At 40.4% G+C, this 17,241-nt stretch overlaps 1 protein-coding gene across 1 annotated transcript in view; it reads left to right on the top strand.

The window, feature by feature from the left end:
* The window catches only part of Dpp4 (dipeptidylpeptidase 4), an 81,629-nt gene that overhangs the window by 54,513 nt on the left and 9,875 nt on the right, over window positions 1-17,241 (top strand). The window contains exons 17-23 of the mRNA NM_012789.2: window positions 781-828; window positions 1,061-1,159; window positions 3,613-3,682; window positions 5,632-5,826; window positions 9,183-9,237; window positions 9,800-9,899; window positions 12,549-12,613. Coding sequence (NP_036921.2) covers window positions 781-828; window positions 1,061-1,159; window positions 3,613-3,682; window positions 5,632-5,826; window positions 9,183-9,237; window positions 9,800-9,899; window positions 12,549-12,613 — 632 coding nt within the window. The remainder of the gene's footprint in view (window positions 1-780; window positions 829-1,060; window positions 1,160-3,612; window positions 3,683-5,631; window positions 5,827-9,182; window positions 9,238-9,799; window positions 9,900-12,548; window positions 12,614-17,241) is intronic.

Raw genomic sequence — 17,241 nt, 5'->3', positions numbered from 1 at the left:
TACATATTATCCTCACTTTATATGGCAAGATATCGGCACGTAGACACAGTCCTAACCTATCCAGCAAGTCGGTGAGGATTCAAACCCGGGTCTAGCAGTGCCTCCACTGTGGTTTTATTTTTTAAAGCAAATATAGAAATTAAATATATCATTTAAATGCCTCAAAATTAAATAGATCACAAGATAGCTTAGCTATACATTACCTTCCACTCCACAGCTACCACAGTTGGGATAAATAGTGAAGATATGGGCTGGTGAGAAAAACACATTTCCATGCCAGAAAGAAACTGCTTATCCAAGTGAGGCACTGCAGATGTGTCTCCTGGCTCCCAGACTCTCTTGAGTGGGGGGCCCGAGAGCGGACTCGCCTCCTCCAGGTAAAGCTGGTTCCAGAGCGCTTCCCACTCACCCTTCAAGGAACACAGGGCTTCAGAGGTAGCATGGTCAACACATGGCCACAGAGAGTGGGAAGCTTAAGCTGTAGTTTCAACTCACTGTGGAGGAAATCAAGCATGGAGATGTTAGCCTGCCCAAGGTGTCCAGCAGAACAGAGGTCCACTTCCTAGCCCATTTACCTGTGCCCCGTGCCTTTGCAGGAATGCATCCTCCACTTAATGGTAGTTGTTTGCAAGAAGGAGAGTGGGAGTGAGGAGGAGACAGGCAAGCATTGTGTCCCTTTGCACTATCTGCCTTGTGTTATGCCAGATAGTAATTGTTTGGAAGCTCACACACTCATGCTCACCTCACCTAAAACCTGTCTTTCACTGGTTGCATTCACAGGCCCTGGTCTGCCCCTCTACACTCTGCATCGCAGCACTGATCAAAAAGGTATTTTGTCATCCTTCCCCCTCCACCAGCTTGTAGGAAAGTGTGCACATGAATAGGACGGGCATGGGATTTCCCCTCGGCATTAGTGTCTTACCCAGGAGTGGGACACTAGTCTCCCTACCTGAAGTGTGCACAGCCCAGCTGCCGTCGTTCACGCTTGCTCGCAGTTGGATCATGTGACCTAACCTCTTTGTACTGTTAGGAATCATGGATGTCTCTTGTATTTGTTTAGAGCTGAGAGTCCTGGAGGACAATTCTGCTTTGGATAAAATGCTGCAAGATGTCCAAATGCCTTCAAAAAAATTGGACTTCATTGTTCTGAATGAAACAAGTAAGTTATATGTCTTTTGGAATAGTTTTTCTTTTCATGGAAATAATAATAAAATACCAATAATGTGACACTTTTGGTCTAAGAATATGTTCTTTGTGTTGTATGAATCTAATTTAAAATGGTTGTTTTCCAGGAAACATTCTATTACAACTACTACTTTTGCTTTGTGTGTGTCTTAAAACAGTACTCTAAATAAAATGTATTTTTGTCAAGAGAGTATTTGGGGGAAATGTCCTATAAATAGGTCAGTTCATCAAGTTAGGAACTCTGTTCTACCGGTGGGCATTAATTGTAAAACCATAATGGCTAAGTTAAATCACACCTGATATATTTTATCTTTGAACCATAGAGTTAGAAAATACCTAAGATAATTATTCTAAAATTTTGAGGTTGTTTCTAAAAATGTTTAAGCTTCAGGTTTCTTCTTTGGTGTGTGTGTGAGGCTTGTTATTTCCTAGCGAGCTCACGTGGGGCATGCGGTAAGCCCGGGTCAAGCTCAGGCACCACTAAGAACAATAGGTTTATCTGAGTCAGAGGTGCTTGTTTCTCTTCAGTTTCTTTTTCCATTCAGGAATAATGACTTATGGGAAAGGAAGGTGATTTTGGGTCATTTATTTAGCATAATGGGAAACATGGAGCTGAAGAGATGGCTCAACTATTGGGAAGTGATACAGCTCCTGCCGGGGGACCTGAGTTCCTTTCCCAGCACCCATACCCACTGGTTTATAAACTGTGTAACTCCAGCTCCAAGAATTTCAACACCCTCTTCCGGATTCCCAGGGCATCTGCTCTTACTCGCATAAATACACACACACACACACACACACACACACACACACACACACACACACACACACTAATACACATATAACCTAAACTAATACAAATAAAATATTTGTGTAAATGAAATGAAAAATAAACTTCAACTCCTGTCATTGTGGAGGGTAGGACAAGCCCTGGAAAGCAGGGCCCACTTAGGCAGAATAACTTAGCACGCTGCTCAAAGGGAATGTGCCTGTGTGTCACCAGGGTCCTTGCTAACAAACACCTTCTGACCCAGCAGGGGTGCCACTGCTCCCTGTCCCTGAGACATCTTGAGCTCATTTTGACAGTCTGGTGCCAGAGTTCTGCAGTGCATATGGAGACGCTACTCTATTTCAGCGGGCACACAGTGGGAGTCCTTAGGTTTTAGGGCCGGGAGGGCACATGGTTAAAAGGAAATTTTCTATTTTAATTTTCAATTTCAACATAACAGGGGGGAGGGACCCATTAGTCACTAGTCGTTCTTCTCACTACAGAAAAGGGGATTGAGACAGGGCCTGTGCAAGTGAGGCCTTGGGAGCCTTCCTCACAGAAAAACTGCACATTTACAAAAAGATGGAGTTATAATTCCTTCTAATCACTTGTGCTGGCCAGACAAGATAGAAATTGACTTGTGACAGGTGTATGCATTAAAAATATCAGTTAGTTTGACTAGTAGTTTGATATTTGATTAAAGGTATAATAGAAAATTATTTTTTTCTTACCTACACATTGAATAAAAAGCACAAAACAATTAGGAAACACAAATGGTATCAGATAAGCCCATCTATATAAATATTTGACTACTGAATCTTCTTTTCTCTTTCTCTCTTTAACCAAAATTGCTACAAAAATCCATCAAGAAACAAAAGGGAAAGTAAACGTAAGAGACACCTCTAGAAATCAGGTTTTGTTCATTCATTTGTTTGTTTTTGTTTTTGAGCCTATAGTTTACATCTTCCTGTGTATGTGGAATTCTCATTTAGATTGATTAGACTCATATATTCTGAGAGTAAAGAAGACTGACTTATTATTTTGAGGTTTTTTTTAATTAAACTGATGTTAAATCAAGCACGAGAATTTAAAAAGACCCAAGGAAGAGCCCACAGAATGTGAAAGCATTTTATTCCACGGAAGCCCGTTTCACTCTGTGAAAGACTGAGCTGAAAACCGAGCTCCGTTCTGTGCGCTGGGATGGCAATAGGAATCATAGAATTGCTATTAAATCCAGATTTTTAAGAGCTATGGCCGACTGCAAATTCTAAACAGCTTCAAGGAAATTCGAGAAGAGGAAAACATTTGGGAGGAAAATTTAGAACATAAACAAGCTAGATAAGTAGATTGGGTGCCAAAGAACAGAAGCATAGAAACAAAACATTACGAGTCCTAAACTGCACTTGTATTTTAGAAGGCATCGATGGATTTCACGGCTGCATTAGAAACAGTTTGATTGTTTTACCACCATAGTAACTCAAATTTATGAGCAAAACAGCTGCCTTTCATGTCTTTAAAATGTGATCCTAAGCTGATCCTTCTAGTATTCGATCTAACATAGCAAATTGGTGAACTCTGAGAAATTACTGACAGAAAAGGAATGGAATCTCCTTAAATAACTATTTTTACCTTCCTAATTAATCTTTTTGCTTGTTTAGGATTTTGGTATCAAATGATCTTACCTCCTCATTTTGATAAATCCAAGAAATACCCTCTACTAATAGATGTGTAAGTATTCAAGAGAGAGGAATTTGGCAGTCAACTGCTATACTTCTCTGGGGGAGGGGTATAGATTAATGGCATATAAAGCCAATACTTCTCTTTTTTCCTACAGCATTGATTACTAGTCCCCATCCCATCTTGTACCTACAAATCCCATCTGTTTTCTCCTAACTTAACAAATGAGATAGACACTTCTCTCTGTCATAATCATGTGCTTCGCTTCACTTCCCTGGAGTTTAAGGGAGTCCCACTGGCCTTTCCTGGTTCTCATCTCCATCCTTTCTTCTTGACAAGAAAGAGAAGGGCACTTTTGATCTACCAAATTTTCTGTCATTGACAGGGCCAAGAAATTTCATGTTACAAAAAAAATATTTACTCATATACGAATGTATGAATACGTTCGCCTGTTTAAATTTAGAACGCTGCACCATCTAGTTTTAAATGAAAACAATGTGGTATTTTGCTTAAATGAAAGTTCTTTTAACTTCCATCTCTAAAGGAGAGGCAAGAACGTGTTAGTAGAGGCTTTCATGCAGGAGTTGCTCATTCACTGTGGGGTTGCAAGAGCCAATGAATGGGAAAGTGATGAATTGGGAGGGGACTATTATTAGAGAGGATATGCATGTACCCAGAAGTTATGTAGACTGTGTTAGAGAGGGCATTGAAACAAGACACAAGTGAGCTATGGGGATTATCTCTTAGTACACAGGAGATTTGATAAAAGTGGTGCATATGGCTATATGTATGGTAGACCTTAGGCTCTAAGGACTGCAAATACAACAATGGTAAAATTCTTGCTCTGATGAATAACATGCTTACTTCCTAGTTCAAGTTATAGTTCTTTGTCCTTGAGGTTTTTAAGTACTAGCATTCTTTTATACAATAGTCCTTTCTACCATGGTATAGAGTCTCAGAGTGAGCAACACTAGGTACGAGCCTAGAGGGGAATGAAAATCATGTGACACTCTGGTCAGAGTCCTTAAGGAAAAAACCGTATAGACTGGGATGGAAAACTACACTAATAATCATTGTTATTTTATAAGACAATTTCCCCTATCCCCAGTATTGGATGAATTACATTTTCTATTTCTAAGATTGCACAGTACTGGGAATGTAGAACGTGTTTGACAGTAGTGTCCAAATACCAATCTTAGGGATGTATTTTAAAAAGCAAACAGCTATAAGTGTCATGTTGCCAAATTTAAAGACCATAAATGGTGCTTTTATTCACCTGATGCAATTGTCATCTCAGAGGTTTACTGCTGAATAAGCTCACCACATCTAGTTCTTTCTGATCTCTGGCTGGCTGGTTCAGCTCAGCTCTTCTGGCCTAAGATCCTCTCCAAGCTGACTGATTCAGTTGGGCTTCTCTCCTTCTCACTAAATTTCTCTGCCTGGCCTCAAACTAACTCTGGCAATTTGTTCTAATCTTCTGGTTCCTTCTGTCTTCACCTGTAACCTGTCTTTGTAAAACTATCCCAGTAAAACTTCTCTCTCTCTCTCTCTCTCTCTCTCTCTCTCTCTCTCTCTCTCTCTCACTTAAATTGCCTCTCTTCCCTCTGCTATTTTCCTGTGAGTTGGGTGTATGCTCTCCCTGATTGATCCCTTTGTCTGTCTCTTAATTAGACATCACGTTCAAGTATGGCTACTTCCTTCTCAAACTACCCTTGCTTTCACTGTAAGATTAAACACGTGTACTAAGGGCATACAGTTGGAGGGATAAAAGGTGTGTGGTTTGTCTGCATTTCAGCCAGATCACACAGATGTAGGTCTTTGGATGTGAGCCTTGTCAGAGCTGCCCTGTTGCTGGTTTAAAATTCCTCTATAAATGAACCTATTCTTAATAATTCAGTGCCTACTATGATTTTCAGGCTCTTGATTGAGAAAAATGCAAATACCTGATCCTTAGAAGAAAAATGCTAGCATTCTTTATTTAAAGGTGGAATTTTTCACAGATATGCAGGTCCCTGTAGTCAAAAAGCAGATGCTGCCTTCAGACTCAACTGGGCCACTTACCTTGCAAGCACAGAAAACATCATAGTAGCTAGCTTTGATGGCAGAGGAAGTGGTTACCAAGGAGATAAGATCATGCATGCAATCAACAAAAGACTTGGAACACTGGAAGTTGAAGATCAAATTGAAGCAGCCAGGTAAGAACTCAGAGATGAGCTCAGACATTGTTGACCTTCTCTCTCTCTCTCTCTCTCTCTCTCTCTCTCTCTCTCTCTCTCTCTCCCTCTCTCTCTCTCCTCTCTCTCTTTAATATGAAGGGTGTGAAGGTTCTGGGGACTGAATTTATAATCCCCCATATCTGCTAGTTTTTAAGTGTATATTATATATAGAGAGAGATAAAAACATGAGTCACAATAGATTTATATGAAGTTTTAGAAATGCTCTTACTAAGTTTTTTTTTCTATATGGCTTGAGAAAGGGATACACTACTGTCATCCAAGAGTGAAGGGTGAGATTCATGAACACTGATAAACTGAGGAAGGAATGATGTGTTATTGAGACTTCCGGGTGTTACGACAAGATGTCTGGTGGAAGGGACTTTCAAGAGGAAGGATTCATTTGGAATTCTGGTTTGAGAGATGTCAGTCCATTATTCTTGGCTCAATTGGATAAGGACAAACCACAGTGTTTTCAATCCTTTCTTCTATGTGCTTTGATGACAATTTTCACTTTAAAGTTGGCAAGAAGCAACCAGCAGTTATGCCATATACTGAATTCTAGGCAGTCTTGACATTTCTTCCCTCAAATAAATTAATCTTTCACCATGAAACCCAGCCTCCCACAAAGTCTTAGGACATGGGACAAAGGTAGACTACAGTAAAACAATAACCTTTGGTCCAATTGTTAGTCAATTCCCTTTTCCCCATCTGACTCCTAATGGTCAGGAATTGCTGCTCCCTGAATCCTTAAAGGCACTCTGGTTTTCTGAGCTCCCACCATGACTACTCATTAACCTCTGCTGACAGCATTCTAGCTGGCTTCTTCAAAGCATTTATCTGAATGTCTCCTTCAGACTAATTCCAAATGTTTCTGAATTACGAGATCTAACAGTCACAACAATGACCCTTTCTCTCGGTACCAATGGTCAATGTCAGTGAGATTTTTCATTACAATTCTAAAATACAGGATTAAACAATTTAAAAGGAGGAATTATTTATTCTGCACCATGGTTTCAGAGATTTCAGTCCACAGTCCTTGGCTCTGTTACTTCCAGGTCCCTGGTGAGGTAGAAAATTATGGCAGAAAACTTGCGGTGAGCCTATTTGCCTCATGGCATAGTAGAGTGCTTTCTCTCCTCCCGGTTTTTATTACTTCCGTGCCCTCGCTGACAGAAAGGTACTGTTCACATTCAGGGTGGGTCTTCCCCTTGTTATGTTTCCCCACAGATACATGCAAGGCTCTTTAGTAACGCTTAAGCCATTCCTCAGCCCAATCAAATTGAACATTATATTTGCCTATCACACTAGGGAAACATCTGGCTAAATTGTTGAGCCCATTCCTTGTAGTCAGAACTACATGGTCGAGAAGTTGAATGTACCTTCACCCTTGTAGTGAGTAGTAGCTATGACGCCCAAGAACTGGCTCCAACAGACTGGATAAGGGTGACTCTTCTAATTTTGGAAAGTTTGGGGGCACAACAGTCACGAATCACAATTATGAGGACTTCATTAAGTATGAACACCATTCCATTCTGGCCTTCCCACATACAAGTACAAACCGATGAGAGAATTGTACTGGGGTGAGCACATAGCTTTAAGCTGCAGAGCAGCCTTGGGAGGGGAAAGTCTATTCGTGTATTTCAAGTAAAGGAACAGAATTTGTTGAGGTGAACTAGGATTAGAAACCAATCTATCCCAACTCTTCATTGGACTGCATCTAGCTGGTGAACTCATGATAACCTTTGGGTTCCCAACCTATGTGATAGGTGTTTGGGGAAGTCTAATAAATGAGTCCTTTGAGACCACTGTAAACTAGAGATGGAGAGATGCGGAATGATCCATGGGTGGTCACTGTACTGAGAAAAAAAACTTTAAAGAGAAATAATCAATGAAAATAAAATATGTTGGATTAGTATCTCTAAGTGAATGAAGTTCCTTATGCCAAAGTTAATTACTGGCCATTTTCTTTAAAATGTAAAAGGAATTTTAGATTAATGATGAAAGGATAAATTGGAGGTTTTGTTGTTGTAAAAATAAGCTTTTATCTAGCAGGACTGGTCATCTTTCTATGTGAGGGAACTATGGTTTCCAGAACCTCATGAATCTGAGTTCTAAAAATGGTAAAATCACTGAGTTCAGTATTTATAAAATAAGGTCCCACTTTAAGACAATAACGATGTGCAGAACTACTTATACGATGGACACTGTTGTAGCAACTTGGGGAACTGAATACAGGAGCACACACAGGTGACTCCCCAAGCAGTACTGAATGAACGAAGTCAGGTATGAAGTTCAATTCAAGTACAACTTGATTCGTTGATGCTTACTACTGAGTACAGCAAAAGGAAACATTTTAATTTATTTTCGCTTTTCAGACAGGAAAAAGACCAGGAGTTACCTTGTGATAGCATGTTTACTTTGTAAAGGTGTGTCGCCCTAGGCAATCCTGATTCGAATCCTCTGTGTTTAAGGATATTGACAAGGAGAAAAGTTGAAAAGTACTTTTAATCTGTTCTGGTACCACTTGTCTCCGCAGCCTCGGACACGTATCACCAATTGAAAACAGCATCAACTATCCATCAAAATGAAGACTTCCACACCTCCTATAACACCACAAAATTACACATTCTATTTGCTAGACTTCCTTAAGTAAAAAACAATTGGCTTTTGATTTAAGGATGAGATTAAAAATAGGAGCAAAAAACAAAGTTCATATTTCTTTACCTGCATTTCAACTCCTGACACAGTTGGGTGGCAAAGATGTTTCTTAATCCATCAAAGAAAATATACTTTCATTTAATGGTGTTGAGCTTGCTAATCAACACCCAGTACAGGATGGGATTTAGACGTTTGTATTTAAATTCTCAGGTAAAAGTCCAGAGACAATTCTAAGCCTACTCAGATGTTTTCCATGCCCTTGTCTTTTTCTATTGCAGGGGGTAACCACTTTCAAACTGAAAAACATCTGGAGAGATTTAAATTCAGTTACGTAAAGAAAAGTGCATCTGGGCTGCAAATTTTTATATAAAGCTGTGAAAAAAACTGCCAGGATTTGTTTTCTGTGAATCATGCACACACACACACACACACACACACACACACACACACACACACACACACAGAATTTTTATGGACTCAACCCTTCTTCATGTAATTTTGATGCTCTGATGTTAGCATAGTAGACACTGCTCTCAAGTGTTTTTTGACTATTGATCTGGTTGCTCTAATTTGTAATAGAATGAAGGTGCTAAAAGGGGTTTTCACATCTGTGTGGCTAGCTTACTTTTCTATACACAGTGGAAAATTAATTTGCAAACTTCTTCCATGTGTTTTAGGCAATTTTTAAAAATGGGATTTGTGGACAGCAAGCAAGTTGCAATTTGGGGCTGGGTGAGTAGCTTCCTTGACTCATGGATTTGTATGCACTCCTTAGCGAACGTAACAGAGCGGAGGTTAACTTAACTTTTGCATGTGAATCTTTAGAGACAAAAATCTTGTCTGTCAAGTCTTGGGCCTCTAGCAGCAGGCTTCCTAACTGTCTCCTGAGCTAGACATGTAACTGTGATAAGACAGAGAAGTCGGGAAGAGTTGGGAAGGAGGAAGGGGGAGGACAAAAAGAGAAAAGGAAGAAGGAAGAAAAAAGAGATCTTACTAACCAGCAAAGGTTTTGTGCTTATTACTTTTATTTATTATTCTCTTTAATTGTTTCGTGGTCCCCAGAGTCCACTAATATCCCATGCTTGTTTCCTGATGTCTATGAAGTGGACCAGGACTCTGAAAGTGTATACTTTAGATACTGGCCAATTAAAGCCAATTTAAGCCTCATATATCATGCTTTCTATCTCTAAAGAGGCACAGTATATAAAGATGTGAGAAATGTGGAAACTGCGACTCGCTTACCATATGTCCTTATTCCTTTACCTCCATAAAAATAACTGTTTCCATTCCCCAGTCATATGGAGGGTACGTAACCTCAATGGTCCTGGGATCGGGAAGTGGCGTGTTCAAGTGTGGAATAGCCGTGGCGCCCGTGTCACGGTGGGAGTACTATGGTATGTAACTATTGTTGTGTGCAGTGAATTATTAAGTGTTGACCTTAACATTCTAGTGAGAAAGCCATTCCTGTTTTAGCTTTCTGTGTTTCTGTGGAAAATAATAGGCTGGTTTCTTTCTGTGGCTGTTTACAGAGACGTATATGACGTTCTGGTTTGTTCTGCTGTTACACAAGCCCGAGTGCTAGTGTGTGTTACCTACACATTTAATTTCTCATCAACAAATCCTGTTTCCAGAATTTTAAAACAGTGCCAGCGCTACATTTCTCAAATAAATGTTTCTTTATCATTATTAGAATTTGATTTGGGGCTTCACATACTAATAGAGGAGAGGAAGTCTTTGCCTTTTTCCCTCTGAGTGAAGGTCAAATATTAGTTGGGCGTTAGAGGAGAAGACAGGAACAGATGAGTTTCCAGGGATTTGCTTTCCCACTGTCTTTTAGCACTAGAATATCATCTCCATCGTGAGATAGACCGTACGGCGTCATTTTTCTGAGCTGACAATGCCCAGGGCAAGACTAGGCAGAGCTGAACACTGAGGTTTAGGAAGGGGTGTAGTGTTTTCCTCACCTTCTCTGACCTCACTTAGGTTCTTTATGTAGTGGTGTAAGAATGGAATTGTTGATGAAGAATATGCTTGTTAATAGTTATACACTAATATATGGCAGCACCAATCCTGGGCAAACTCATCTTTGAAACTCTCTCCAAATCAAGAGAAGCCAATGTGCGAAGCCACCATCTTTCCCTTGAAAACTTGGCAGGCGCAGATACAATTTAATTTGCACACAATGGAGTTGTTTTTCCTGTGATACTTTTGTTTCTAATGAATTGTTTTGTTGGATGGTTTGTTTCTGGAGACCTCTGGTGGTCAATCAAATAATAAAATAGCCTTTGTGAGGTTGCAGACATGTGAGAGAAGCTCATTAAATGTACATGGCGTAATACATAGTAACGAAAGAGAACTTTGAATGAGTGGTTTTAAACAATTTTACTCAAAATCTAAAACAAAGAATATGTACGTGGTGTTTCAAGACATTGCTCTAAAATTCCACAACTACTGTAGCTATGAATATTTTTAAATATATTTAAAAATTTTTTTCAGATCTTAATATACATGTAAATGTGGTTATTATAGATGTAAAAAGTGACATGTCCCGAGACAGGTACATTGCTGACTGTGGAATAGACGTTGGGGAAATTTTTTATATCCTCTCAAAGACTGTTTTCCCCTATTAAATATATAAGCAATATTATTTAATATTTGACTTTTTAAATTAAAATATACATAAAAAGCGTATTATCTTTTATTTTAAGTGTCCTTTGAGATTCTCTGTTTTTATAGGAGTATTCTGTAGATACACGACATTATACACGGTCTGTATTCACTTTAAGCAATGTTCCTATTGCTCAGTTAGGAGGAGGGAGAAGGAGAAACAGAAGAGCAGAAGCTCTTCAGCCTAGTGCCTAATCTAAGCCTCGGCATTGCAAAGCCTTGCAGTGTTGGCTTTAAGCAAGAAAGGAATGGAAAGAATTCAAAGAATTAATGTCGAGATCCTTGTCCAATCCAGGGACGGTCAAGCATGGAGTCAATACACAATTTTTAGGCTCATATACTGCGCTCTGGCCATTTAAGGAAGCAGCTTTTAAAACACCATATAAAGCAAAAGAAATCAGATTTCAGAAAGACAAATGTCACACATTTTCCTTCATACATGAAACCTAGAATTGACCTTAACAAAGGACCATAAGTATGATGTGAGAGTAGGAGGGGACTGTCTGGGAGCACAAAGGAGACAAAAATGTAAAATGGAGGGTCAGGACGGGCAGGCTGAAAGTAGGCAGGGCAGCTTGTACTTGAATGGGACATGTTTATCAAACTCACACTTTGTACAATGAATAAACACTAATAAGTTACAAAACAGCAACAAAGTTGCATCAGTGATGTTTTAGGGTAATCGATGATATAGGATTTCATTTTTTAAAAATCGAGTTAAGCTATGTTTAATTACCCAAAATAAATAAACCAATTGTGCAACCTGTTATTCCACCATATTTATATATAAAAGAGCTTATGTCAGTTCAGCAGACAGATATTAATGTAATCTGTTCGCAGTGCTCAAGTGTTACAGCACAAAACTTGAGATCTCCCCGTAAAGTGAAGGGAAACAAATGTTTAACTTGGATTATGATGAGGCAGCCATGTCAATATGGACTGTTAATTCTTTCTTTTCATCGCAGTGGATCTCACCCTGCCCCAAAACTAAGGTTTAAGAAAGTCCCGTGCAATTGGTCATTGTTAGGTATTCCCAAAAGGAGATAGATGATCGTCACATGAGGGACCACAATAAGACAACAGAGGCACTAGATGGCTTTGATCGGGCGGGTCTCTCCGCTCGTCAATTGCTGGTTGTGTTTCAGGTTGTCTAGTTGTACGTCCACCGCCCTGACCCTGAGGGCTGAGTGTGGATGGGTCAGTGTGGCAGAGGATTCCTCAGTCTGACAGTGTGGTCTGGCCGTCGGCATCTCTAGCTGCATCAGCAGGGTTTGGCTGGAGTTCAGGCACAAGAAGACAGGAAACGCGATGTAGTAGATGTAAGAAATGCTGTTATTGGAGGGGAGTTGAACCTCTTTTCTCTTTTCTTATCCCAGACTCAGTATACACAGAGCGTTACATGGGTCTCCCAACTCCAGAGGACAACCTTGACCATTACAGGGTAAGAGCTGTGTCAATCTCATAGTTGTGTAAAAGTGGCCCAGGAACTTCTTAATTGTATCTATTTTAGAAAAAAAATATATTATTTCCAACTAAATTCTTGTTAAAAAGAAGTAACACAGGTGGTTTAGAGATGCTCCAATAGTTTCCCTGCTATAGTTTGCATAATTACAGTCTTTATCATATGCTATATAGGTCACAATATGCATTCATTTGGAAATACAAAGCAACATCAGATAATTACTTTAATTATAAAAATTTCAGTTTAGAAAACATGTCAGATTCAACACATTCTTTCAGGATCTGGAAGATGCTTTAATCCTTCAGCAAGATATTAGAGTTTTTAATGTTATTGTAATAGTCAAAAGGTAAATGCATGCCTATAATTTTCTTACTCTCAGCCAGCTATGTAGATTTTTTAACACGTGATTTGCATAAAGCAGGCGAGGTGGCAGGTGCATTTGAGGAGGACCCCGAAGAGCCTTGTCCGTGAATTACCAAATAGCTTTCAACTGTGGGAGAGGCAGTGGGCAGCTGGCTCTCCAGAGAAGCTGACACACTGAAAGGTGACCCGATTGTAGCTGTACTTGCCATCGCCAGTGTGGAGGCCACGGCTAAGCCAGAATACAATCTGCACCCTCCCGATGCAGCTGCATGAACCAGCACCACGTTGACATTTTCAAAACTTTCCTGGGTCTGTTGGCACTATTAGTTGAGGAAAAAAAAAACTTGTAAACTAAATTAAAGCTTTTCGATAACAAGTAAAAATCATCTCTGACATTTCCGTTCTCCAACAATGTCCAAAAACCCTCCGAGGGAGAATGAATTAAAAAGAGAGAAAAACAGGAATAATGTCAACACGGAATTTTCTCTGTTGTGACTCTTAATACCTAGGCCTACGAGTAATATTCCTCCGAGCAGTATATATATACATTTTTGTAAGATTCTGTCATTACTACAATGGAATCTGAAACTATCTGATCAAAACACAGTGAGTTCAAAGTTTTGACTTTGCAAGGTGTGTGTGTGTGTGTGTGTGTGTGTGTGTGTGTGTGTGTGTGTCTGTATGTGTAATTTTACTTTTACTTGCTACTTTCAACTAAATTAGCAAGCTTGTATGTGCAGGGGGCATGATGTATTAGTACTCGCGTGTTTTTATATGTTTCTGAGACATGATAGAAAAGTAACAACTCACAAATTAAGAGGACACACAGGCATCTTTACCTACAAAGCAGTCTCATAATCAGGCTATTCCTATTTCTGTCAGAATCTCCTCTAATGCTGTACACTCCCATCCTCTCACTCTTTCTATTCCACATCCCATAATGTGCTGTAGGCATTGTCTCATCATAACTGCAATCTCCTGGCAAATGACCTAGCTCCCCGAATAACAGTAACCCAGTTTGTAAACTCTTCTGTTTTCCCACAATACAGTCCATTTCACACCTTGTTAGGACCTTAACTATACACACACACATACACACACACACACACACACACACACACATGCACGCAGACACATAGACAGACACACACAGACACACTCACATACATAGACACACAGACAGAAAAACACACTCACATACATAGACACACAGACACATGCACACATACATACTCAGACACACAGAAAGACACACAGACACACATACACACATACACACATACAGAAACACACACATAGACACACACATATGTACACATACACAGACAGACAAACAGACGTACACACACACACACACACACACACACACACACACACACAGTTTTAATACTACTTTCTTTTGTACTTGACCTGGTTTAGATGTCAGATTCTGTACTTTTGTAGCTGCCATTTCTGACATTGCTATGGGATTATACCTGGCTTGTCATCTGTCTCCGCTCCCATATATTAGGATGCTCCCACTGTCCTCTTTCTGAAGAGGTCTGTCTCTCTCTCTCTCTCTCTCTCTCTCTCTCTTTCCACTGTTATTTTCCTCAGATGACTCTTAACTCTCATTTTATCTACCTTGAGTTAGTAATTACTCTGCGCCAGATTGCCCACCCCCACACTGTTATTCAACATTTCACTCATTGGATGTCCTTCTGTAAAGCATCTTATCTTGCAACTTATCTTGACTTGATTATCTTTTTTTAAAAAAAAAGCTTTTAAGGTAAATACTGTGATACAAATTTTACTTCTCCTTTTCTTTGTACTTTTCTCATTTTGATGCTCGATATTTTTTTTTCTTCTTAATTATCCAACCTGAAAGATAGTTTTCTTGGCTATGCCCAAGCAGGGAAAACCCCTGTCAACTCAGAGATACACTGCCTAGTATTCCAAGGCCGCCTCTGGAGAATGGTGAAGGAGACCCCAAAGCCCAATCTGAAGAACCCATGAGGCTAGAGGGGCAGACTCATGTCCAAACCCTAAGAACAAAATTCGTCAGGACGCTTGCCTCACTTACTCAGAACACATCCCATCATTTCTGTTCTCTGAGCTGTCTCTCTCTATAATGCTATAGGGCAGCAGTTGGAATCTACCATTTCACAGTTCCTTTTCCAGCCTTTTCTATAGGCTCCTTTTTCTGACACCGATCCCCAAGCTCTACCCCCCACAGTGGTGGCCATTCTCGTCTCTCCCCTTAGGTGTTCCCTGTATGAGGTAGTCATGTAAATAGAAGTCACTTTCTCCTGCCAATGGCAACACACGCACACTGGGTGCACAAAGTCACTCTTTCTCTTCGCTGCACAGATGGCTCCCGAGGACTGTTTAATCCTTCCACGCCAGGAGTCGGGTTTTCTTGGCATGAAATTGATTGCTGGCAATGGACACATTAAAACTGCCAGTACCAGGGAGCTAAAGGTTCCCAACGTGTTACTCAGAGGAATTATCTGGGAGGGTGATAGCTAAGGTGGGCAGGGAAAGTGAGGTAAACGCATTAAGGGAATTGTCTCCACCTAGCTCTGCTCCCGTGGTTGCTTCCTCTGAGCATGGAGGACTGAATCTGTGTGGGGATCTGAATCTGAGTGGAGCACTGAATCTAAGTGCCTATTTTTGGTGCACAGCAGGCTTTAGAATAAAGCTGCCCTCCTTTGTTTTTTAAATGAGCCTGTGCTTTTGTCTCTGGCAAGAATATATTCAAACATTCTATTTTCCTCCAAGGCCCCAGCTGCCCCTCTGGACTGCCATCTCCTACTTCTTTTCTCTCCCAGGTTTGCATTCTCTCTCTCTCTCTCTCTCTCTCTCTCTCTCTCTCTCTCTCTCTCATCCTGCCCTATCCCTTGATAAGGCAGAGAGCTAATTCAACAGTTCCTGAAAGGTTTCTGTCACTCTGTGCACTTCCGTGGATCGAGAAAATATTTTGAAAAAAAAAATCCCATTTAGTCAGGACTCTCTTAGCACATCCAGAGTTAGGAATGCACAAAATGTTCGGTTGTGCAATAAGTAAGCTTATATTCTTAGCTAAGAAGCCATTGACACATAGAACTATAGAGTTTGGAAGAGAATGTAATTTTTCAGTACAACCTGATGAGAGGATTCAATACCAGGGGATAAATGACCCAGACTTTAAAGGAATCCAAATCTCCAAGAGAACATACCTGTAAGCTCAGGCCCTTTTACTACTGAGGAAAGGGATGCCACCAGGTGAATCGCCAGTGTGTGCCATGCTTAAAGCTGGTCCGCCATTTGTGAAGGTGTACATCTGTATGGTTGACTTCCCAGCAGTGGGGATGTTATTTCCTATACTTTAAAAGCAGCTATGAAGATTTGGAGATCCTGAGGCATAGGCTTAGACCCACAGACTTAAAATGACCCTTGCAGTGACCCCCATAAGATTTTTTGAAAATCACCACCCACTATGGACAAATGACAGGGCAGAAACTCTTTTAAAGACTCCAATGACCCCAAAGAGGAACCTTCCCCAACAAGGACCTGGCCCCAGAGAGGTGACAAGTGTGAGCTACTCAGCAGTGTAGTTCTGTAGACAGATCTTCTCTATGGGCAGGCTCCATGCATAACAGACAGAAGTGGCAACCGATTTAAGCAAAGACATGGGACAACCAAGGAGGCAACTCTGCAATCAGGAGCCACAGCATGCAGCAGAGCAGCCACACCTCAAGGAGTGGGATCCTGACCAACGGGTGAACACTGTCTCAAAGGCCATCTGCAACCAGAACTTCAAGACACTAACACATCAGAGACTTGTGTGTCATTCACTTATCCAAAGTGTCTGGCATTTGATTTGTTCAAAAGTTTATTCCTTACGGACAAGAAAGAAAGTAAAAACACTGGAGAAATAAATTTTTCAAATGGTAACAGTTCATGAACTTGAACATCACACAGTATCCAATCTGTATGGAAAAGACCAGACACTTCCAAATTGTGACCATACAGCCTGGTGGTCTATGTCAGAAGCCTGAAGGAAGTTCAGGGAAAAGGAGGAGCCAAAAATATAGGATTCTAACTCCCTGCCCCCACCCAGATGCACTCACCCATTCATTTATTGTGTTGGTATGACTAGATGGCATCCTTAGAACTTTAGAGGAATTATCAGTTTTAAGTCTCCCTGATTCCCACCATTTTATTGACAGGGAAACTGAGGCACTAAAATATCAAGTAACATATGGATGTTGAGGGTTTATAAA

The sequence above is a fragment of the Rattus norvegicus genome, chromosome 3 (genome assembly GCF_036323735.1).
Source record: "Rattus norvegicus strain BN/NHsdMcwi chromosome 3, GRCr8, whole genome shotgun sequence".
NCBI lineage: Eukaryota > Metazoa > Chordata > Mammalia > Rodentia > Muridae > Rattus > Rattus norvegicus.
This window is presented reverse-complemented; position numbering and strand designations above follow the sequence as displayed.